Here is a 23,725-nt window from a genome sequence, read left to right as displayed (position 1 = left end):
TCAAGCTTGAAATGTAAGGCTCAAAAAACAAACACAAGTCCTAAAGGAAGGTCATTTTCAGTGATCTAAAAAGTACATGCATAGACTAGAAAAGTGCGTGCCACATCTAATGTGCTTATTAACGTAAACATTTTATTTTATTAAAATTGTATTACACTAACTTTTTCATTGTTTAAAAACTTTCTCCTATTTGAGCTTAATATGCAAGACAACTAAGTAGGACATACAGTTGATATCTTCGAAACCTGTATAGATTTTAAAACATTTTGTACTGTATGATTTAAGCACAGTAAGCTGTCATGCTTCTTCCACTGAACAATGACACGGTTGTGAAAAATGTCTCAAATGCATTTACTCAATCATTTTAAACACTGAATGAATGGTAGAGAAAAGATCAGGACAGTCAGAGATTATGATGTATACTGTATGCCCTTGGGGTATTTAAGAACTCACTGCTCCAGGAGTTGATCATATTTGGCTTGGGCATCTCTTTCTGTATTAAAAGCTTTGTCTTTTCAATGACAATATTATCTTGGGTTTCACAAAGTTTTCTGTTAGAATAACAATCACATACAGATTTTGGTTTGTATTATGCTAAAACAATACTGTATTACAGAAGTGCTGGTGGAAGTGTCATTTGCAGTCTTGTTATTTGACATTAAGAATGCAGATTATAAATGGTCATTCTTTGTTATAATTACATGTAAGAAACTGGGTTTTATTTCAGTATTTCATTGTTATTTGATTCTGAGTAATATCAGAGACTATTTAGCGGAGACAGGCCACTTATATTAAAATGAATGGGAAAAATCAGAATGTCCAAAAGTCAATGGATGGTCAATGGATGTAGAAATGACGCCTTACAGGTAAAAGACCCAATCACCTTTTAGATACAGACATCAACTGTCAATCAACTCAAGAACGTGCATGCGCATTAGCTAAACAAGCTGGGAAAACGAATCGGTTACTAACGTAACCTCGGTTCTCTCTAGATGAGGGAACGAGTATTGCGTAAGCTAGCTTACGCTACGGGAAAGATTCATCTTTTCTGAGATATTGAAGCCAAAAAATTATCCTTAATTTTGTATCCATTGTCAACGCAGTGCGGCAGCTGCAGACCTTGACCGGGCTAGCTAGCGAGCTCATCGGTTGCTCTGCGGCAACTGCTGCAGCCTATAGATGAGCTTGGGCGAACTCGCATCCAATGAGAGGCGTCCGCGCGCTCACTGCATCAAAGCCCGCCAAAAAGGCGTGACTAGAGTGCATATAAGCATAGTTCGTAGGCTGGAACCCTGGTTTTCATTGAATTACGCGAAAAATAGCTCGTGGCGTGAGCACGGCCGGTTACGCAATACTCGTTCCCTCATCTAGAGAGAACCGAGGTTACGTTAGTAACCGATTCGTTCTCTTACGAGAGGTTCTCTCGTATTGCGTAAGCTAGCTTACGCTACGGGAACCCTTTGTCAACGCCATGCGCGCCAAGCATCCACTGCATGAGCCCCAGGGAATTAAGGGGGACCCAGGGGAGCCCTTGTGAGTGGGGAATTAATATTTGGCCGGCAAGAGTGCGGGCCAGTGTGTGTGTAGTACATAAGCACATAGACAGAGCGGCGGTGCCGGTCTGTGTGGACTGTGTCCCATTAATGCAGCTCACCAGGGGAGCTGTAGCGTGATAAACCGCTAGCAGTTTAGCCTGCAGAGCGGGTACTTCCAGATTGTAAAATCTGACAAAGGTGGAGGGGAAGCCCAGCCCGCTGCCACACATATGTCGTGAATGGAAATCCTGCTGGACCATGCCCACGAGGAGGCCATGCCTCTAGTGGAGTGAGCCTTAATGCCTGGCGGGCATGGTAGGTCTTTTGACACATACGCGGCAGCAATAGCGTCCACTATCCATCTGGACAGTGTCTGTTTCGAGGCGGCAAGACCTTTGGTGCGCCCTCGAGCGAAGCGAAAAGCTGCTCGGAGCTTCTGAAAGATGCGGAGCGCGCAGTATACAATCTCAGTGCTCTGACTGGGCAAAGGAGATTGGCGTCGCGTTGCTATCAGATGCTGGTAGCGCCGACAAGGAAATGATCTGTGCTCTGAAAGGAGTACCGACCACCTTGGGGACGTAGCCGTGTCTAGGCTTTAAAATGACCTTGGAGTCACTTGGTCCAAACTCAAGACACGCAGCGCTGACAGATAGCGCGTGAAGGTCTCCCACCCGTTTAACTGATGATAGGGCAGTTAGAAAAGCGGTTTTAAGTGAGAGGTGTTTCACATCCACGGATTGAAGCGGTTCGAAAGGGGGCTTTCATAGCTCGAGAACTATAGAAAGGTCCCAGATAGGAACCGATGGGAGCGCGGAGGGTTCATCCTTCTAGCTCCCCTGAGGAAGCGGATGACCAGCTCGTTTTTACCCTGTGACTTGCCGTGCAGGGGTTCAGCGAACGCCGCGACGGCCGCCACGTACACTTTGAGCATGGATGGGGATCTGCCCTTATCCAGTAGCTCTTGTAAAAACACGAGCAGCGGCGACACCCCACATGTCCGTGGGTCCAGGTCTCTGTCGGTGCACCATTTTGAAAACACAGACCATTTTGACGCATAGAGTCTTCTCGTGGAGGGGGCTCTAGCGTGTATGATGGTGCTTATTACTCCTTCTGGCAAAGCGACGGGTAGTCATTGATCACCCACGCGTGTAGCGCCCAGCGCTCTGGTTGGGGATGCCAGATCATTCCGCAAGCTTGCGAGAGGAGATCTGCTCTCACTGGGATGGGCCACGGCGCTGTCAGTGACAGCTGCGTAAGCTCCGGGAACCATGTTTGATTCTCCCAGCGCGGGCTATGAGGAGCACCGAGTGGCGCGTTTCCCTGATCCTCTGCATTACCTGTGGCAATAGCGAAACGGGAGGGAAGGCGTAAAGCGGGCGGTTGGGCCAGTCCTGGGCCAGCGCGTCCTCGCTTTTCGAGAAAAATATTGGGCAGTGAGAGTTCTCTTCTGACGCAAAGAGGTCTATCTCTGCTCTGCCGAATATGCGCCATAACGTCTGGACTGTTTGAGCGTGCAGGGACCATTCCCCTGGGGGAATATTGTCTCTGGACAGTCTGTCTAGGTCGTTCAGGTGGCCTGGCACGTGCGTCGCCTTCAACGAGCGCAGGTGGCGCTGGGACCAACTCAGTATGCGTTTCGTCAGATGGAAGAGGTTCCTGGATCTGACACCGCCCTGACGGTTTAGATAGGATACCACAGACCTGTTGTCCGAGCGGACCAGGACGTGGTGACCCTGAATGATCGGGAGGAAGCGCACGAGTGCGTACTCGACCGCTATCATTTCCAGACAATTTATGTGAAGGACCTTTTCCTGAACTGACCATAGGCCAAAAACCGGAGAGCCCTCGCAGATCGCGCCCCAACCCGTGTTGGTCGCGTCTGTCGAGATGACTTTTCGGCGAGATACAGCTCCCATCATCACACCCCGCTGATACCACTCGGCCACTGTCCAGGGCTGCAGAGCTGAAATACAGGTCTGAGTCACTCTGATTGGCTGGCGGCCTGTGGCCCAAGCCCGGCGAGATGCGCGGGTGTTTAGCCAATGCCGAAGCGGGCGCATGCGCAGTAAACCCAGTTGAAGTACTGCTGCGGCTGAGGCCTTGTAGCCTAGCACTCTCTGAAACTTCTTCAGAGGTGTGAGGCTGTTCATCTGAAATGATGCGGCTAGTCAGCTGCACACGCGCGCAGCTGTGTAGATAAGCGAGCCGTCATTGCCACTGAGTCTAGTTCTATTCCAAGGAAGGAAATTGTCTGACTGGGCTGTAGTGAGCTCTTGGTCCAATTGACTGCAAGGCCCAAACTGTTCAGATGACTGAGGAGAACTGTTCTGTGAGACAGAAGCTCCGTATGTGATTGTGCCAAAATCAGCCAATCGTCCAAATAGTTCAGAATTCGCAAACCCTGACTCCGCAGGGAGTGCGGCGCCAGCGTCCATGCACTTCGTGAAAGTACGGGGTGCTAAGGACAGGCCGAGCGGAAGGACGGTGTATTAATAAACCTGGCCGTCGAGCTGAATCTCAAGAATGGCCTGTGACGGAGATTTATCTGAATCTGAAAGTATGCATCTTTCAGATCGAGAGAAATAAACCAGTCCCCCCGGCGCACATGCGCGAGGAGTTTGCTGGTTGTAAGCATTTTGAATGGTCTTTTTGCAAGCGCTTTGTTCAAAACCCTGAGATCTAATATTGGTCTGAGGCCACCGTCTTTCTTGGGGACAAGAAAATAACGGCTGTAAAACCCCGACTCAGCTCAGGGAGGCGGCACTCTCTCTATGGCCCTTTTGCACAGAAGGTTTGCTATTTCTGAACGAAGCATGCACGCTGCTTCCGTGTTCACAGTAGTTTCGAGCCAGCTCTGAAGCGAGGAGGACGGCGATCGAACTGTAGCAAATAGCCCTGTTTTATTGTGCTTAACACCCATTCGGATATCCCTGGAATATCTTCCCACGCTTTGAAGCGTAATGTTAGAGGGTGAGTGGCCAAATCGCTCTGATTGCCGCACACAGCAGCTGAACAGAATGTGTGGCGCGCTTACTGTGCTTATGCTGGACTGCTCGCAGACAGCATGGACAGGCTGTTCTGTGAGTGACTTCCCGATTGAGGTGAATGGGGAAAGAGTCACGTCTGTTAAGTGATACGCAAGCATAGTCACGGGCACGGGACTTACATACAGAGAAGTGTTTGCTGGCCGTGTGACAGAGCGGGCAGAGAATGGGCGCGCGCACGGATTCGTGGGTGCGTTTATTAACCCTAACACTCGAGCGGTTTATGTGAGTGTGCCGTGATAGGGCCACGGGATGTGTAATGCTTGTGTGTAGGGGTGAACACTGGATTGTGGGCACATTTTCTACACATAAGACATGTTTGCTCTCTGGTATGGACACGGGATGTGTAATGCTTGTGTGTAGAGGTGAACACTGGGTTGTGGGCACATTTTCTACACATATGGCATGCTTGCTCTTTACCAGATTTATTTGGGTCGCCGTGAAAACGGCGTTTGAGCGCAGGCGTTAACACCGGCTTGTTGGCTGCTGAATCTACCACTGTAGTAGCCTGAATGAAGGGGACTGACAGGGGGCGAAGCTTTGACGGCGGTCCGGCCGCAGCGGGACTGATCCGTCGTTTTGTCAACAAAGCTAGGAGGACTTCGGTTGTTCAGGTTTCAGCGCAATTCTAGTCCGAGGCCCGCGGGGGGGCGGCAGTCTGCGGCGGCTGTCTGAGCGCGATCGAGGGCGGCCGCCCTGTCGACGCTGAGAAGTCTGGCTTTGTTGAGCTGGGCGCTGTGAAGAGGCTCGTGCAGGAGGCTCACGTGGGCGGCCTGCAGAGGAGCTACCGCGACGAGGCAGAAAGAGATTCATGGCTTGTGTGGCTTTTTGGATCTCTGAAAACCGGTCAATGATACCACTCACCGCGGAGCCGAAGAGACCGGATGGAGAGAGCGGTGCGTTGAGGAACGTAGAGCGCTCTGCTTCTCCCATGTCGGCTAGCGTTAGCCACAGATGTCTCTCGGTCACAGTCAGCGTGGCCATGCACTTCCCTATAGCTTGGGCTGCAGCTTTGGTAGCGCGGAGGGCGAGGTCCGTAGCACTCTGTATGTCTGCAACCGCCTCTGGATGCCTGCTTTCCTCATCCCACTCCCGCAGAAGGTCCGCTTGGAGGATCTGTAGGACGGCCATAGAGTGCAGAGCAGATGCAGCTTGGCCGGCGACGGAATAGGCGCGGCCAACACAGGCGGAAGTTGTTCTGCAGGCCTTAGATGGGAGCACTGGTTTAGACCGCCATCTCGCGGAGGGCGGGCAAAGGTGTGCTGCTACCGCATCCTTGACTGGAGGGATGGAAGCGTAGCCCTTCTCAGTGGCGCCGTCCACCGAAGCAAGAGAGGTGGAGACGTGGGATCGGACCCTGGCCGAGAAATGCGCGTTCCATGATTTGGAAAGCTCGGCGTGGAGTTCCGGCAGGAAGGGAGCGGCCCGGGTAGCGGGTGCTGCTGGCGGCGCTCTGTAGAAAGCAGCCGTCAAGTCTGTTGGGTGCCTGCTCAAGGGGCGGTGACCACTCGAGCCCGAGGCGGTCGATGGCCTGTGTGAGGAGGCGTGTTAGTTCCCCTCGACTCGGCGCGGGTCCTGCTGGATTCCTGGGCCGAGGAGGAGGCGTGTGAGCCTGACCACTCCTCGCTGTCCGAAGCCATGATGGAACAGCCCTTATCCTCCGCTTCTTAGTCCGAGATGGCAGCAGAGCAGCCGCTCGGCGGCAACTGCGGCGTCCGGGTGGGCGGGGAGGGTGAAGGCGATGCTCGAGGGATGGGCTCCGGCGAGGCAATCGCTTCTACAACTGTTTCCGGCAGCCTTTGAGAGCGGCGCTTTTTTCTGCGCGGCTGAACGGAAGGCGGCGCAGCGGCTTCGGTCCTGAGCGCTTCGAGTCGAGCCCGCAGGGTCGACATCGGCAGCTCCTCGCAGAGATCGCATCCGCCTTCGGTGAGGGCGAGCTCTGCATGCCCCAGTCCCAGGCAGAGAACGCAGAAGATGTGGCTGTCTCCGGTGCTGAGAGGAGCGAGGCATCTTAAAAAAGATGCTCGTACTCTTTTGTGAAGTTCTTTAAGAACTAGCTTGCTTTTAAAAAGGATACGTCGCCGGATGGCGTAGCTCGCAGGACGGCTGAAGGTGGCGAAGACGGCCGGCTTCTTCGAGCGCTGTCCACGCTTGCTTGATGCCCCCCCTCGAATGGCGACGCGGCTTCCGGTTCAGTGATGCGAAGAGCTTCGCTGAAGAGATGAAAATCAGGGTTCCAGCCTACGAACTACGCTTATATGCACTCTAGTCACGCCCTTTTTGGTGGGCTTTGATGCAGTGAGCGCTGGACGCCTCTCATTGGATGCGAGTTCGCCCAAGCTCGTCTATAGGCTGCAGCAGTTGCCGCAGAGCAACCAATGAGCTCGCTAGCTAGCCCGCTCAAGGTCTGCAGCTGCCGCACTGCGTTGACAATGGATACAAAATTAAGGATAATTTTTTGGCTTCAATATCTCAGAAAAGATGAATCTTTCCCGTAGCGTAAGCTAGCTTACGCAATACGAGAGAACCTCTCGTAAGAGAACTGCATTTTTCAGGGCAATCTTAGGTAAAGCAGCACAATTGATGGTACCATTGTTGTATGATTTTAGTGCTGATTTAAAATATATTATTTGATCGTTATCTCGACCAACCATTTTTGAGATTTCAGTGTTCCACCATTCAAGTAGATATTGTCATTACTGGAAATACCCTCCCAGGAGTGTTCTGAAGATGGCCAACAGTGGACTGACTTGCTAGAGAGACTTTGGTAGTATACTTTACTAATTTAAATAAAAATAACTGCATTGATTTAAATGTTCTTAAAGGAATATTCCAGGTTCAAAACAAGTTAAGTACAATAATCAGCATTTGTGGCATAATGCTGATTACCACAAAAATTAATTTTAACTCGTCCCTCACTTTCTTGAAAATGACTCAATGACTCAACCTCTTGAAAAATATAGGTTACAGTGAGGCACATATGATGCAAGTGAATGTGGCCAATTTTTTAAAAGCAGAAATGAGAAGCTTGTAATATTATATAAGTATACATTCATTCTTTGTTAAAACTGGTGTGCTATTTGAGCTATGTTGTATAAATTGTAATTTTTACAGTCGTTTTAGGATTTGCTTATATTAAATCATTGCAACAAAGTTGTACAATTGTATATAACTTTACACAGAAAATGTTAGTAAGCACATTTATCACATTAAAATCATGTTAACACACTTATTGTTTGTCTTGCGGCTATAATTTTGAAACTGTAAGTGCGTTCACGGTTGGCCTCATTGACTTCTATTGTAAGTGCTTCACTTATGAGGGGCAAGTCCAAATACATTTTTTGTGGTAATCAATATTATGCCACAAGAACTATTGATTGAGCTTAAATTGTATTAAAACTGGAATATTCATTTAGCTTCTGTAGCTGGATGACAATTATAAAATAAAGAAAATAAAAGTATTGGACAAGCAGTAACAAGTCTCTGTTTTTAAGGATGGAAGGAATTTGATCATCCCCAGTTTAATTGGTCAGCTGAAGGCATGAACTCACCTGTTCTCTCTCTCAAACATCTTTTTAGATGCCCTCTGCAGGCTTTCAAACTCAAGACTGGTCTTAAGGCGAATGCGCGACAGTTCATCAGACAGTTTGTTTTCATAGTCTGTCTTATAGTGATCTCTGGTGGAGGGATGCATTTGTTACATAGTGTTATACTCTAATGATTTCAAGATTTAAGAGTTTTATTAGATCTAGGATATCTATTGGAAATACAAGTATACTGAGGTTCTCATATAGTTACATAATCCTAGTTTAATGTCCTATGAATGCAAGACTTGCAAGATCAAAGAACTTTGACATGGTTCATCTCTGACCATCATATTATTAAAGGCCAATGACATATATCCACAAAAATAGACAACTGAGAAAGGCATGATTTGCATTTCCAGAAGAAATACCAGTGCTTGCAAGGCAGAAAAAGTGTTCAGTAAGCTTAGGTTTTTAGGTATTGGCTCAACCTCTTTAACATTATTGGCCATACAGCCATGCACTGACAAAACCCATTAACCACAAACTACAGCTACAATAAATTTTTAGATTTATGAGTCATGTCATAAATCAGGGCTCTTAGACTATGATCTGTCTTGTTACAGACGGTACTGGATCAACTACACTCTGATTTAGAGAAATGGACCGTGAAAATTTAGTAACACTTTCAGTGTTGGTGTAGTTACTGCTCTTTGCATTTGCAGGCCGGTTTAGATGATTAAATGGATGCAAGGAGAAGGTCAATCACAATTTAGTATGCAAAATGAATGTAGAAGACTAATTGGAAATCATATGCAAATATTATTATGACATCCTTTTTATTGTTGAACATTACATCAAATAAATTCAGCAAAAAAAGAAACGTTCTCTCACTTTCAACTGCTTTTTTTTTAAGCAAAATTTACATGTGTAAATATTTGTATAAACATAAAAAGATTCAACAACTAAGACATAAACTGAACAATCTTTACAGACATGTGACTAACAGAAATGGAATAATGTGTCCTTGAACAAAGGTGGGGTCAAAATCAAAAGTAACAGTCAGTACTGCACCCACTGCATTAAGTACTGCAGTGCATCTCCTCCTCATGGACTGCACCAAATTTGCCAGTTCTTGCTGTGAGATGTTACCCCACTCTTCCACAAAGGCACTTGCAAGTTCCTGGACATTTCTGGGGGGAATGGCCTTAGCCCTCACCCTCCTATCCAACAAGTCCCAGATGTGATCAATGGGATTGAGATCCGGGCTCTTGGCTGGCCATGGTAGAACACTGACATTCCTGCCTTGCAGGAAATAATGCACAGAACGAGCAGCATGGCTGGTGGCATTATCATGTTGGAGGGTCATGTCAGGATGAGCCTGCAGGAAGGGTACCACATGAGGGAGGAGGATGTCTTCCCTGTAACGCACAGCATTGAGATTGCCTGCAATGACAACAAGCTGTCCGATGATTCTGTGACACACCGCCCCAGACTATGACAGACCCTCCACCTACAAATCGATCCCACTCCAGAGTACAGGCCTCTGTGTAACACTCATTCCTTTGACGATAAAACCGAGTTCGACAATCACCCCTGTTCAGACAAAACCATGACTCGTCAGTGAAGAGCATTTTTGCAGTCCTGTCTGGTCCAGCGAAGGTGGGTTTTTAAAATAGTTGAGTTTGTATATTAAGGGGTTCAGACAGGCTCTATAATAAAGTTAAAAAGCAAAAACAAATTTATCACATAATCCATAATTTAGCACACACACACCTAAATGCCACATATTTTTCATAGGCATCTTTTGTAGCCTTTTTGATGTCCTCGAGCTGGGTCTGCAATCTATCCAGACGGTCTTCTTGACAAGCACACCATACATTAAGGTCCATATTCTGCCTGTTTAGGTATTCCTTATCCTTCTGCATCAATGTTACTGACTGCTAAAGAGTGGCTACCTGAATATGAAGAGAAGAGTGTGGAAAGAAAGACTAAGCAAGTAAAAGAGAAAATTAGTGACAGACTGATTTATAAGCTGATTTTCAGCCTACTGTTGACATATGTGCTTGCTTGCTTGGCCAAATAACAAATGCGAGCCTGTTCCAAAATCTACTAGCAGACAACTTGCTCTCAAGATACTGTCAATTGAACAACAGTCAAGCAATAGACAAAATAGAGTGCCAGGAAACACACATCCCTATGATCTTGAGTAATGGTTGACCGATATGGGTCTGTCAGTGTCAAATGGTAACTCGTACATTCATTGATCTTATAAAAGTTTCATTTTTGGACTTGCAAACTTAAACATTTGGATTTCTGTGGTTTATGGAGCATTATTGCAAATCCTGCTGATAATAAATAAATAAATGTCAGCTGACTGTTTTGTTGACATTGCAAGAATTACTTGTGACAGTCTTGGATGCATCAATAAGAATAACAGTCATGTTTTTTATCGTATACCATCAAGTTCTAGAGAGGCTAGTTTTTAGGGTTTTTTTCCTCAAGAAAATTTCACATTCAATGAAAAATATAAATATTATAAAATACCTTGTTAAAAATAAAATATATAACTTTTTTGTGATTGGTCAATGAAAATTTTGTCAGGGCAAGTAAAAACTAATATAATGGCCCAACTGGGCCAGTAGAAAAAAACAATAATATGGAGTCCTGCTATATATAATACAATTATAACAAATGTGTTGAAGCATCAGAAATGCACTCCTAAATAAGGGTTTTTGATTCAACAAAGAGTCAGTGATCCACAAGTTTTCTGTAAATAAAATCAATTTAATTTTGGCAAAAGAACACCACATGCCTGAACACTACACCAGGGGGTTTCAAACTGGAGTGAGGGGGCTGCAAGGGGGTGATAGTAGGTCCATAGCAAAAATGAGAGAAAGATTTTCCAAAATGTATAATAGAAAAATATAAAAACCTTATCTGTAAATGTATTGTTAATGTCTTGTTCCTTGCAGCATATATACAGGTGCATCTCCAAAAATTTGAATATTTCGGAAAAGGTCCCAGAGTCTGGGAGCAAGACTGGAAAACAGTATCAATGACATTTCTTATAATTTCATATATATAATACAGTTTTCGTGAACTTTCAGTGAATACTCCCTTTTTTACTTTTATTTGTACAAAAGCAAGAAAGTGATTGTTAACAATGAAACAGAGATTTGACAATAAATTACGATTAAACTGTGTTATTGTATCAATGCTGTTGTTTAATAATAAATAGTGTAGTGTAATATTACAGTTTATATGAATAAAAACAATTTAATTAAACCTCAATCTTTTCCTACAGAAAAATAGTGAGCTTACGAATTTGTAAACTCATCCTTTCAAATGATAATAATTTACAACAACAACTTTACTGTTCTCATGTTTCATTGTGATCATTGACACCTTGGAAATTGAAAATCTCATGAAGACGTTTATTAGCAACACCCCTGAGCATAAGGCCACATTTGGGGTCTTCAAGTAACAGGTAGGGAATTTCATAATAGCTTAATATTTTAGCATATGGGTTCATTTTAATAGCTATTTTGTCTGAACAATTATATAGTGTTTTACGGTTAACCGTTCGCCGCAGCAACCTCAGGACCGCCCTCAGATGTTGCATGTGCCGCTGCCAATCATTACTATAAATAATGATGTCATCTAAATAGGCAGCAGCGTAAGCGGTGTGTGGTCTGAGGATCCGATCCATGAGGCGTTGAAACGTGGCCGGGGCCCCAAACAAACCGAACGGATGTGTCACAAATTGGTGTAATCCAAACGGCGTGGAGAAGGCTGTTTTCTCACGGGAAATTTGTGTCATGGGGATCTGCCAATAACCCTTCATTAAATCCAAGGTCGAATAAAACCGAGCAGTACCCAACCGATCGAGCAACTCATCAACACGGGGCATTGGGTACGCGTCAAATTTAGACACCGCGTTGACTTTTCTATAATCCACACAGAACCGTACAGACCCATCACTCTTGGGAACAAGAACAACCGGGCTGAACCAATCACTGTGGGATTCCTCTATTACGCCCATATCGAGCATCGCATCTAATTCCTCCCGCACCATTTTCTTTTTATGTTCGGGCAAGCGATAGGGGCGGCTATATACCACCACTCCTCGTCTCGATGTGGTGCTGGATGATGTTCTTACGACCCGGTAGAGGGGAAAACACATCTGCAAACTCCTTTTGCAATTCAGAAACCTCTGTGAGTTGACGCTGTGACAGTTGGTCTCCACAAGTAACCAGGGTGCGAGCTCCACCCTCTCCGGAACTACCGTGGCCAATGTCACAGGGACCTCCTCCCTCCACAATTTCAGGAGGTTGAGGTGATATATTTGACGCATGCCCCCCCTATCGGTTCGTTTAACCTCATAATCGAGATCCCCCACTCGTCATGTGACCTCAAAGGGTCCTTGCCACTTGGCGAGTAATTTAGAGCTCGATGTTGGGAGCAATACGAGTACCTTATCTCCCGGTGCAAATTCCCTTAGATGAGTACCCCTGTCATACAGCCGGCGCTGACGTTCTTGAGCCTGGAGGAAATTCTCCTGTGTTAATTGCCCCAGTGTGTGGAGTTTTGCTCGAAGATCAAGAATGTACTGAATTTCATTCTTACTATTCGAAGGTCCCTCCTCCCAAGCTTCGCGGATGACGTCAAGCACTCCACGCGGGCGCCGCCCATACAGCAGCTTGAATGGTGAGAAGCCAGTGGAGGCTTGCGGGACCTCTCATACTGCGAATAACAGGGGGTCAAGCCACTTATCCCAATTCCTAGCGTCTTCGTGTACGAACTAACGAATCATATTTTTGAGCATTTTATTAAATCGCTCCACTAGGCCATCGGTCTGCGGATGGTACACGCTAGTGCGAATCGACTTAATGCCCAACAGTTCGTTAAGGTCGCGAAGTGTACGTGACATAAACGTTGTGCCCTGATCGGTGAGGATTTCTTTCGAAATCTCCACCATGGAGATTATCTTGAAGAGTGCCCCTGCAACACTACGTGCTGAGATGTTGCTTAGGGGCACTGCTTCCGGATATCGCGTTGCATAATGCACCAGGATTAATACAAAGTGATGTCCGCGTGCTGTCCGTTCTAATGGCCCGACGAGGTCCATTCCGATTCTTTCAAAGGGGACCTCGATCAGTGGAAGGGGGCGCAATGGCACTTTTGGGGTGGCCGGTGGGTTTACCAGCTGACATTCTTGGCACACCGCACACCATCTGCGGACGTCGCCGCCAATGCCCGGCCAATAGAAACGGGCTATTAGACGTAGTAGTGTCTTCCTTTCTCCTAGGTGACCCGCCATGGGATTATAGTGAGCCGCCTGGAAAACCATTTCCCGGCGGCTCCGTGGAATTAACAGCTGTGTTATATTTTCCTTTGTTTGAGTGTCCTGCGTCACTCTATATAACCGGTCATTTATAATGGCAAAATAAGGGTATGAAATGGCGATGCCCGGAGTTGTTGACCATCGATTACACTCACTTGGTCAAAGGCGTGCTTAAGGGTTTCGTCCCTCGACTGCTCCAAAAGGAAATTCCCCTCAGGGAATTCCCTGAGAGGAGAGGCGGTAACCCCGCCCCCTCCCTCGTAATTCCGACTTGAAGTGGTCGAGGACGGCCCCGGCTCCGCCTCCCCTGCAAAAGCATCGCACATCGCACATCTCCTTATTTTATTGCAGGACCCATCCGCACAAACTCCCTCTAATACATTTCTAAAGCCCGGCCAATCGGTCCCCAAAATTAGCGGATGAGTGAGAACTAACCGCTGCCTCCATTCTATGTTTTTCCCCCCGGAATTTGATCACCAAGGTCACCATAGGATACATGTGAACATCCCCATGCACACACCTCACCCTCACCAGTTTAGCTGTGCCCAAAGCCCCGGGTTGAACCAAGCGTTGGTGGATGGTGGTCTGATTACACCCTGTATCCAGCAATGCTTGGTAAGTACCCTCCTTGATTCTTACCGGAATCCGGTATGCGCCAGCCCGATCAGGGGCAGCCTGCTGAATATCAGAGACCCGCACCACCGTCCCCACCTCCATCAGCGGACACTGATCCCAGAAGTGGTCCGGGTCTCCGCATCTCCAACATGCCGGCCCAGGCGCTACGCCCATACCTGCGTCGGTGGGCGCCCCCACCTGAGGGGGAGGGCGGCTGAAGGTTGGGGAAGGGAAATATGTTTCTTCCCATGGCCGGGAAGCTGGTCTCGGGAATCCTCCTCGCCTACGTGGGGCAGGAACAGGCCCTGGGGAGAGAGCAGAGCGAGAAGGCAGAGAGGAAGGGGAGGGAACAGGGGAATATACAGGGGAAGGAGAGAGAGAGAGAGAGAGAGAGAGAGAGAGAGAGAGAGAGAGAGAGAGAGGGCCCTCGGGATCGCCACCATGTAGTCCTCCGCGAGCCGGACAGCAGCCTCCAGCGACGCCGGGCGGTGACACTGGACCCACTCCGCCGTTCTCCTGGGCAAGCGTTGGATGAACTGTTCCAGCACCACCTGGTCGATGAGTCCCTCGACGTCGCGCCCCCCCCACTAGCAGCCACCTCCGGCAGGCGTCCCGGAGCCGTTGGGCGGTCGGTCTTCTCCAGCTTCATAGCCCGGAAGAGTTGACGGTTCTTTTCCGGGCTCCGACCAACCCGTTGCAGGATGGCTCTCTTCAGGACAGCATAGGCCAGAAGGCTCGTTGCCGGCAATTGTTGAGGCATGAGTTGGGCTTCCCCGGACAACAGAGGAACAAGGCGAGCTGCCCATTGGCCAGCCCCAAATCTCGGCGGTGCGCTCAAAGAGGTCGAGGAATGCTTATGGATCGTCCGCCGCCCCCATCTTCTGTAACGCAGGTGGGGGCAAAGAGGTGTGGGGGTCCGGGGTCGTGGCTGTGGCTGGATCGGCCTCCTGGCTGAGAAGACTCCGGATCGCATGCCGATCCTCTGCTTGAGCCTGCATAATCTCAAAGAACCAACGATCCTGGTCCTGTCAGAGCTCAAGCAGGGACTGTCGGTGGCTCTGATGCAGCGAGGGACTGGAGGACCTCCGTCAGCTCTACGGTGCGATTACCTTCTTGCAAAGAAATAGAGATGAACACTTAAAATAATAATAATAATAAAATTCACAAAACTAAATACAGATTTGTTTTTATTTCTTATTATTAAAAACTAGGGTTGTCAATAGACTAAAAGAATCAATCTTCAAGCAGAATTAAACAGTATACACTCAACAAGCACTTTATTAGATACGCATGTACACCTACATATTCATACGATTATATAATCAGCCAATCATGCGGCAGCAGTGCAATGCATAAAATCAAGCAGATACGGGTCAGAAACTTCAGTTTATATTCACATCAACCATCAGAATGGGAAAAACAAAATGTGATCTCAGTGATTTCGACCATGGCATGATTTTTGGTGCAAGAAGGGCTGGTATATTCACAAACAATTTACCCTGAATGGTGCCAAAAACAAAAAACATCCAGTGAGGGGCAGTTCTGTTGACGGAAACACCTTGTTGATGAGAGAGGTCAACAGAGAATGGCCAGACTGGTTCGAGCTGACAGAAAGGCTACGGTAACTCAGATAACCACTCTCTATGATTGTAGAGAGCAGAACTGCATCTCAGAATGTACAACATGTCGAACCTTGAGGCGGATGTTCTACAACAGAATGCCATGACAGGCAGTTTATTTCTGGCACTTTTAGGACCATAGTGTTCCTAATAAAGTGCTCAGTGAGTGTAAATGTTACCTTTTTGCTTTTCCCCTGAAATTTTCCACATATCCCCTTGCACCCCCTTGTGGCCTCCCAGTTTGAAAACCCCTGCTCTATGCAATAAATCATCCCTTGCCTTAGTCAAGTGGTCCACTTTGAGGTTGTCAATGAGCAGATTATTAGGTGACAGCTCTATCTTCAGTTTTCAAAGGTTGTGGAGGAGCCCTTTTCTTTCCAGGAGCTTTTTTGTGAACTTCCGTGCACCATTTCTCATCCGAGGACGAGATGTCCTCTGTGGGGACTGTTGTCTTCAGACTGAAGTCCTCAGACTCAATGGAGCTGGAGATGTTTGCTTTGGGGTCCTTCTGCTTCATGGGTGGTATCTTAAAAGATATACAAGACGAATCTCCAGTAAAAATGTATAATGTGGGACCATCATCAAATGCAGAACAGAACACATCTTCTCAGCACATTTAATTAATCATGGCCGTTCCTGAATTATTATTCAGATTTAAAAAGACGCACACAGATGGTACAATATTACTGAAAGTAGTACATCAGTAGGTCAAGCGTCAGGACAACAGCTGTTTTAAGCCTCCCGCCGGTTGGTTTGTGATGGGAAGTTTCTTGCCAACTACTAGAGTTCGCCTGAAGAGGACTCTTATTTTGAAATGTACCCAAATTTTGAGACCGGAAATAAGTGAATGGTTTCAATAAGCCGTGGCATTTATTTTCATTTTGTGAACGAATAAATGTGTGTTTGATTTTTTTATGAGATGAAAATTTGGAGGTGTCGAACCAAAACACAATTGGACCCGCTTTGCCACCGACTATGGGAAAACGCAGTGATTATTCAGACGAAGAAGCAAGTATGTTTAGTGTTTACACATTCACGTTTTGTTTGCTCCTTTGTAAACTGCTCAATATTAAATTTCTGTTCATTCTGTATTTGCATAATCATAACAGAACTGTGGAATGTTGCTTTACTTTGCTTGGTTGCAAACAGGTTTTTTGTTTGTTTGTTTTTTCAAACAGTTAGGTCATTCTTGCTCTGAGTTTTGACTAGAAGGCTGAATTAAAAAAATACTTCGCCTTGTCTCCAGTCATAGGTCCAGCTTTGCCTCCACTGTATAAAGCTGCAGACTCTTCCAGCTCATTTGAGGACAGTGATCAAGAAGAGCTTGTGTTCAAGAGGGCCAAATACTCATCATCTAGAAACCGTCCTTCTTCAAAGTATACAAATAAACACAAAATGTTTCTCAAGGTTTCATAGTTAATGAATTGTTTGGGATGCCACTTTATTAATGTTTTAATAACTCATTTATGATGTACAACATATAACTGGTAATACTGTTTGCCATATGACTTAATTTATCTTGGATGAAAAAGCGCTCACTTCTACTGTTATGCTCCTTTTAACAGCATCAGAGACTTTGTGGACGAAGAGATGGATAGAAAGCAAACTGAAGAAGAGGAGGAGGGGATGATGATGATGATGATGATGATGGTTTCTTTGGTCCAGCTCTTCCCCCAGGATATCAAAAGCAAGACATATCACCTGAACGGTAACAGGATTTTTCCTATTGGTGCATGAAATGCACTGAAATGGTTTTAAGTGTAGTGCTCTTAGAAACAAGTTAAAAATTAATAGTAAACAGCTATAGTATCCCATATGGCCATAGCCATATTTAAAAAAAATTCTGAATACAAATCTAAACTAGAGGTAGACCAATATATCGGTTTTACTCATTAATAAGTGCAGAAAGTTGCTTTTTGGAACTATCGTTATCGGCAAATCTATGACGATAGTTGCCGAGTTTCATTTAGCAATTTTTAGATCAGTTCATCATTTAGTAATTTCAAAATAATAGTTTTGTATTATTTTAAATAATAATAATAGTCCTCAGTGTGTTTCAGCTTGTTTATACTGAAAAGATGCGTTATGTATTAAATCTAGAAAAATATTCTGGATATTTTGGGGATTTCGGTTGAACAATATCTGCATCTGGGATTTGATTCATTTAGGACTCTTTGTCTGTCCTTGTCATAGTAAGGAAATAATAAGAAATGTTTTGACATTCCACAAATAGATTTTTAAAACTATCGTCCAATTAATTGTTTATCGGCCTTTCCCACCACCTTAGTTATCGGTATTGGCAAAATTGGTTGACCTCTAATCTAAACCTTAGATTAAATAAATCTTTTTGCTTTTCTAGGCCACTTGTACTAGGACCTGCACTCCCTCCGGGATTTAGAAGAAAGGATGAAGGTGAAGATGAAAATGGAGCAAAAGATAACACCAGAGGGTTTTTAGGGCCAGTTCTACCTTCAGGATATCAAAAGCAAAAGGGATCACCTGAACGGTAACAGGAAATGAGCTATGGATGTATGCATAAACTGCATGTATTGATATAATTTCAAAACTCCCATAAGGTAAAGAATTATTTATTGCAATCTTTTTTATTGTGTTTGTGGTGGTAGTATCACACACTGCCATGCTTAATCTAATTTTACATGAGAATATAAACTTTTGATTTGAATATATTTAAAAAAACAAAAATGCATTGTTGATTTATTTATTTTTTTCTTCAGACTACCTGTTGTAGGACCTGCACTCCCTCCAGGCTATAAAAAACAAGATGAGGATGAAGAGGGAGAAAAAGATGATGACACGGGTTTTTCAGGGCCAGCTCTGCCACCAGGATATGAGCCAGAGTTTTCAAGCAGTGAAGAGGAGGATGACAATGTCATTGGACCCTTGCCAGCAATAGGAACAGCCCAGGACTCTGTGGCATTGGACTTTGAAAGAAGAGCTCAAAAGATGAAAGACAAACTTACAGGAGTGGATGTAAAGTGTGTTTTATTTACTTTGAGGAGTTGTCATTCATGCAGCTGGTACTTTAATTTAATTGTAGTATATTAGTTTTGTTCACCACTCACCAAAAGAGAAATCGCTCTCCTAACGCCTGTTTATTAGGTTTATCTAATGCCAAGTATGAATACTTAACTTTCAGAAAGCTCTTTATGAGGGCGATTGACTCCTTGCCAGCAATGAAAAACAATGAGACTGAACAATCTCTTTTTAGACTGGACCAGCAGTGCTCACCAGAGAGAGCTGGATGACCGAGTTGCCTCCTGAGTTACAGCATGTAGGCTTGGGTGCACGTACTTTTAAGAAAAGATCGGGCCCGGAGAACAAAGACCGCACAGTCTGGACTGACACTCCCGCTGACCGTGAGCAAAAAGCCAGGGTGAGTTGGCAAAAACAGTGATTGAGTTCAAATGTGTAGATGATGTAATGTGTAGCATCCTGGACAAATTATTTTCCAGTGATGTTATGTGATTTTTACAGATGGTGCAAGCCTGTCCAGCATTAGAATGTTTTGATATTATTTCTGAAATTATTTGTGTTCTCTGCAAATGATTTAGATTTAAATGACTTGGTTTACATTCTTCTTGTTATTTTTTCTTAGGAGCGACTAGAGGCTAAGGAAAAGGGAGAGTCAGCCAAGGATGATGGCCCTCGTCTCTCTCGGAAAGAGCTTGAGATGGCTGAAAAAGTTTCAAAATATAATGTAAGTTCAACAAACTGCATTTTTCAACTCTTACACTAAATGTGATAATTTTAAAGAAATGTTCCTGGTTCGATACAAGTTAAGCTCTTTGTGGCATTATGTGGATTGCCATGTAAATGGTACTTCTCTCAACAAAAAAAAATCATGATAACGGTAAGGCAATCATTATAGAAGTGCATAGGGCCTGGCAATATACATTACACATACTGTTTAAAAGGTTTAGCTACATAACTGCAATAAAAACATTATATGTGTTTGCATGAGACTTGTTTGACAGAATTGCTTACTATGTATGTGTTAGATCCAGATTTTTAACTCCAATCTTATAACAACGTATTTCTAGTAAACCTGATAATTTTTGCATGATATGATGGAAATGATTTTACCTAGACAAGGATTCCCACTTCAAAAAAGATTTAGAAAACCTTATAGCTCAAATAATAAGCAGGTTAAATAATTTATAAAAGTGCTTTTAGCAAGATTGTCAGCATTTCGTTTTTGCTTTTAAAACCCCTTTTCCATCGAAATTGCAATGGTTCTCGTGCCAACCCTGTGCTCTACTGGTTCACGGCCGGGGCAATCTGGAGCCTATCGTAAACCAGCCGTGCTTTTCCACTGAACTGAGACTCGAACGGTGACGTAACGGGCACTGTCTTCGTGGTAGTTTCACATGACTACCTCAAACATTTTTTAAAAATGGCGCGTCATAATGCGTTTGTATACAGCTTTCACTATTGTTTTTGAGGACATATTTAAACATATGGATTAATGCAATCCATCGTTATTACATTGCTCAATGTATTAATATGTAAACAAGATTGTCAGAGGTGAAATCTATGCTAAAGACGACAGGTACTGTAATTAAATTATATTGTATGAACTCTGGCTTAACTTGCTAAGTTCTGTGAACTGTTAAGGTGTGTACACACTGCCAGCGACTTTGTCGCTGCAGGTCGCCAGTGGCTGGCGGTGAAGTCGCTAGTGGGTGTTCCCACTACTGGTTGCCTAGTAACGTTTATAAATGACATTCACGGATGTCATTCCATTGCTGTTGACAGCGAATCTCTTTTCTTGCCACTAAAAACAAACATTTTGGAGGGAAAAGACTAAATATAAATGGAATCAGTACATAAAATGCTTTATATCAAAGGTGAATGAGAAACCAGGCGTGCTGTTTGCCAGAGCGGCTGTTTATCTGCGGCGAAAATGCAAATGCCGGTCTGTCTGGGTCCATAAAATCCCCGCGATCTCAGATACACCTTTCCACGCAGTATTTTTTATAAAAAATGTCCTTGTACATGGGAAGAGACATATCATAGAGCACTGGAAAATTTCTAACAGCAAGAATTAGCCTTTCATCCATCTTTCCGTTACTGCAGGAGCTGAGAGAGAGAGAGAGAGAAGGATCACGTGAGCTCTCCCGTCGTCTCTCCTATTGGCTGTCGCTTCCGTTAGTCGCTCCAAAGTTGAACTTTTCTCAACTTTGTCGCGTCGCTGGACACGCCCACATCTAGCGCCAACGGTCGCGACAGCTCGTGTCGCCGGAAATCACTGTGCTCGCATTGAAAATTAATGGTATTGAGTCGTTGTCACTGGCAGTGTGTACGCACCTTTACAGTGGAATAATTATTAACATTGGTGTAGCAGAATTTTGCCATAGCATATAATATTATTGATTGAGAGGGGTTCCTGCATCTAAGTCAGTTGCATACCGCCACGAGGGGTCCGAGTCCACTGCAGCGCCCCTGGGTGGCCACTAATGTCCAGTTTACCGTGGCCGTCAAAGAGACTGTCCAGTTTCCCGTGGCCGTCGAAGTGATTGTCAAGTCCCCCTTGGCCTTTTGAGCTGGTCCTGTTCCCCGTGGCTGTCGACAAGCCTGATCTGTCCCCCGTGGCCATTGACGAGCCTGTTCAGTCCCCCGTGGTCGCCTACGAGTCTGTCCAGTTGCCAGCAGCCACCACTCAGTCTGACCACGTCCAGCTCACTACGGTCAATACCCAGTCTGTTAAGTTTACAGTGGCTGCGGGTAGTGTCAGGATCCTGTCACTTTGTCAGTCATGCTTATAGTAGTGACAGGATCCTGATACCCAGGTTCTGTGTTTTGGTTTTCATGTTCAGAGCATGGTGTCTGGGTCCTGACTATTCAGCCTAGTTCGGTTTCTGTTCTAAGTCAGGATCCGGACATTCACGCTCCATGCCTCATCTTTTGTTAGCACATGGCTTCAGGTTCGGTCCTCCTGCCATGTGTTCTTCTATCAGTCTTGTGTTCTGTGTGATTGCACATGGCTTTGTTTGGTCCTTCATCACCATGTGCACTCGTGTCTGTTGTAGTCTCTTGTGTTAGCGCATTGCTTTGTGTTTGTCTACCATGTGCTTCCCTGACCCTGCTTCCTTGTTTCCTCATCACTCTCCCTGTCTAGACCTTTTCATGTTAATTGCCTTCACCTGTTCCTCATGTTCTTTGCCTCTATATAATGTGCCCTCTTCCATCTTGTATTTGTCAGATTGTTTTGTGAGTTGGTTTGTTTATTCCGATCACGTTCCTATTTCCGGCCGGTTCCTGTTTATGTCTTTTTCTGATTTTGTTTGTTTCCTCTCCCCCATGAGTTTTGTTTTGCTTGTTTTTCTAAATCTGGTATGAACACTAGACATTCCAATATTTTTTTACATTCTGTGAGATCTTGATTCTCACCTGAAGAATTGTCTGTAAAGACAGCAAGGGTCTGTCCACCAAGAGTCTGCAGAGTGAATGGATGTTCTCTAGGTGCTCGTAGCTTAGAGGATTTCTCCACTATGCCATCTATGGTGGTCAGCTCCACGTTGAGTGTGAAAGACACCTGTTAGTGCATAAAGTATTGAAAGAATCAGAAATCCACTGAATAAACTTTTTGTTGTTTAATAAAATAATTTTTCACAAATTTCTGCATTTGGGTCCTCGTTCCTGAAACATTCTGTGACACTGGAACACTGTCACCCTTTACTTATATTTTAAGAGTGTTATAGTCTTCACAATTTATGCTTTAAAAAACAAAAACTCATGGACGAATCAAGATTATTTCTTTGGTAATTGATACAATATTATTCAACAAATTCTGGTGATGGAGCTTACCTTTTATATTGAACCTGAAACATTCCTTTAGGATCTAGGGTACATTTAAATCAGAATTTGATGTACCTCACTACAATAGTCCTTTAAATGGGTCACACCCTTAGTTTGCTAAATGCAATTGTGATTGAAGTCGGACTTGAGTTCAAAAATTTGAATTTCAAATGCCCTTGTCTTTTTAGGAGTCCAAACGTGGAGAATCTCTCATTAGTATGCACACTAAAAAGATGAAGAGGAAAGCTGAGGAGGATGCCAATAAGCCAGTGGAGAGAAGACCCTTCGATAGAGACTCAGATCTCCAAGTCAATCGCTTTGATGAGGCTCAGAAAAAAGTCTTGCTCAAGAAGTCACAGGAGCTGAACACACGCTTTTCACATAGCAAAGACCGCATGTTCCTATGAGGGACATTAACCAAATTAATGTAATTATTTTTAAAGAACATTGTACTACATTGGAATCATCACCTTGGATGTATTATCAAAATAATATCAATCATGTTTAAAGTATATGTAAATGTGCTGGTCTGACGAATCCTCTTCAATTTTAAGAACAACATTTTCTGTAAATATATAACTATTCTGTAACTGTATAAGGCATCTGTTTTGTACTAATACTGTGATACAGAATGATTGTTCACCTACAATAAAAATCTGTAATTTACTCAACCTCATGACATACTCAACGCATATGACCTTTTCTGTTTCCGTGGAACTTAATGAGATTTTAGACAGAATGCATTTAACTTCACTTTCACTGTATGGAGAAAATGAAGATGGGTAGGCACGACAGGGTTCCTGATCGATCGCCCCTGAACAGAGCTTGCAAGATTGCGATGGCAGAATGGTGCTCCGAATCGTGCCATCCTGCCCCTGGCTTGCAATCGGTGAAAGGTGCCTCAAATTGTGGCACCCCATGCTCGATGGGAAAGAGGTGCTTCTAATCATGCCGCCCCACAGAGCTTGCAAGATCGCAATGGGGGAAAGGTGCCCTGAGTTGTTCCTGACAGGCTACTCAGCCTAAAAGGCTCTAAATGGTTAGGATTATAGATGTTCTTAATGCATTTTTACACTCTGAACAAACAGAAGATAACAATAATCAACAGTATAGGAACACTGTGATTGACTCAGTGGTCTTGAGAAAATAAGGATCAACCATGTGATTGCTGGTCAGATTTGTCAAAGTCATTAGGAATTATGTGCAATAGAACAAGCAGCAA

General features: G+C 44.8%; 2 protein-coding genes across 2 annotated transcripts in view; one reads left to right on the top strand and one right to left on the bottom strand.

Moving 5' to 3' along the window:
* pibf1 (progesterone immunomodulatory binding factor 1) overlaps positions 1-14,825 on the bottom strand; it is a 75,111-nt gene extending 60,286 nt beyond the window's left edge. The window contains 5 exon segments of the mRNA XM_052137106.1: positions 454-514; positions 517-551; positions 8,131-8,256; positions 9,880-10,043; positions 14,757-14,825. Coding sequence (XP_051993066.1) covers positions 454-514; positions 517-551; positions 8,131-8,256; positions 9,880-10,043; positions 14,757-14,825 — 455 coding nt within the window.
* A 1,287-nt stretch (positions 14,826-16,112) lies between these two features.
* On the top strand, positions 16,113-23,174 carry gpalpp1 (GPALPP motifs containing 1). The gene is given in 10 exon segments (XM_052137105.1): positions 16,113-16,206; positions 16,604-16,696; positions 16,931-17,060; positions 17,250-17,322; positions 17,325-17,392; positions 18,044-18,190; positions 18,420-18,675; positions 18,914-19,078; positions 19,301-19,402; positions 22,692-23,174. Coding segments are annotated over 10 exon segments (1,347 nt in total). The 3' UTR covers positions 22,911-23,174.
* Positions 23,175-23,725: the final 551 nt, after the last annotated feature.

The sequence above is a fragment of the Xyrauchen texanus genome, chromosome 11, assembly GCF_025860055.1.
Source record: "Xyrauchen texanus isolate HMW12.3.18 chromosome 11, RBS_HiC_50CHRs, whole genome shotgun sequence".
In the NCBI taxonomy this organism is placed as follows: Eukaryota; Metazoa; Chordata; class Actinopteri; order Cypriniformes; family Catostomidae; genus Xyrauchen; species Xyrauchen texanus.
This window is presented reverse-complemented; position numbering and strand designations above follow the sequence as displayed.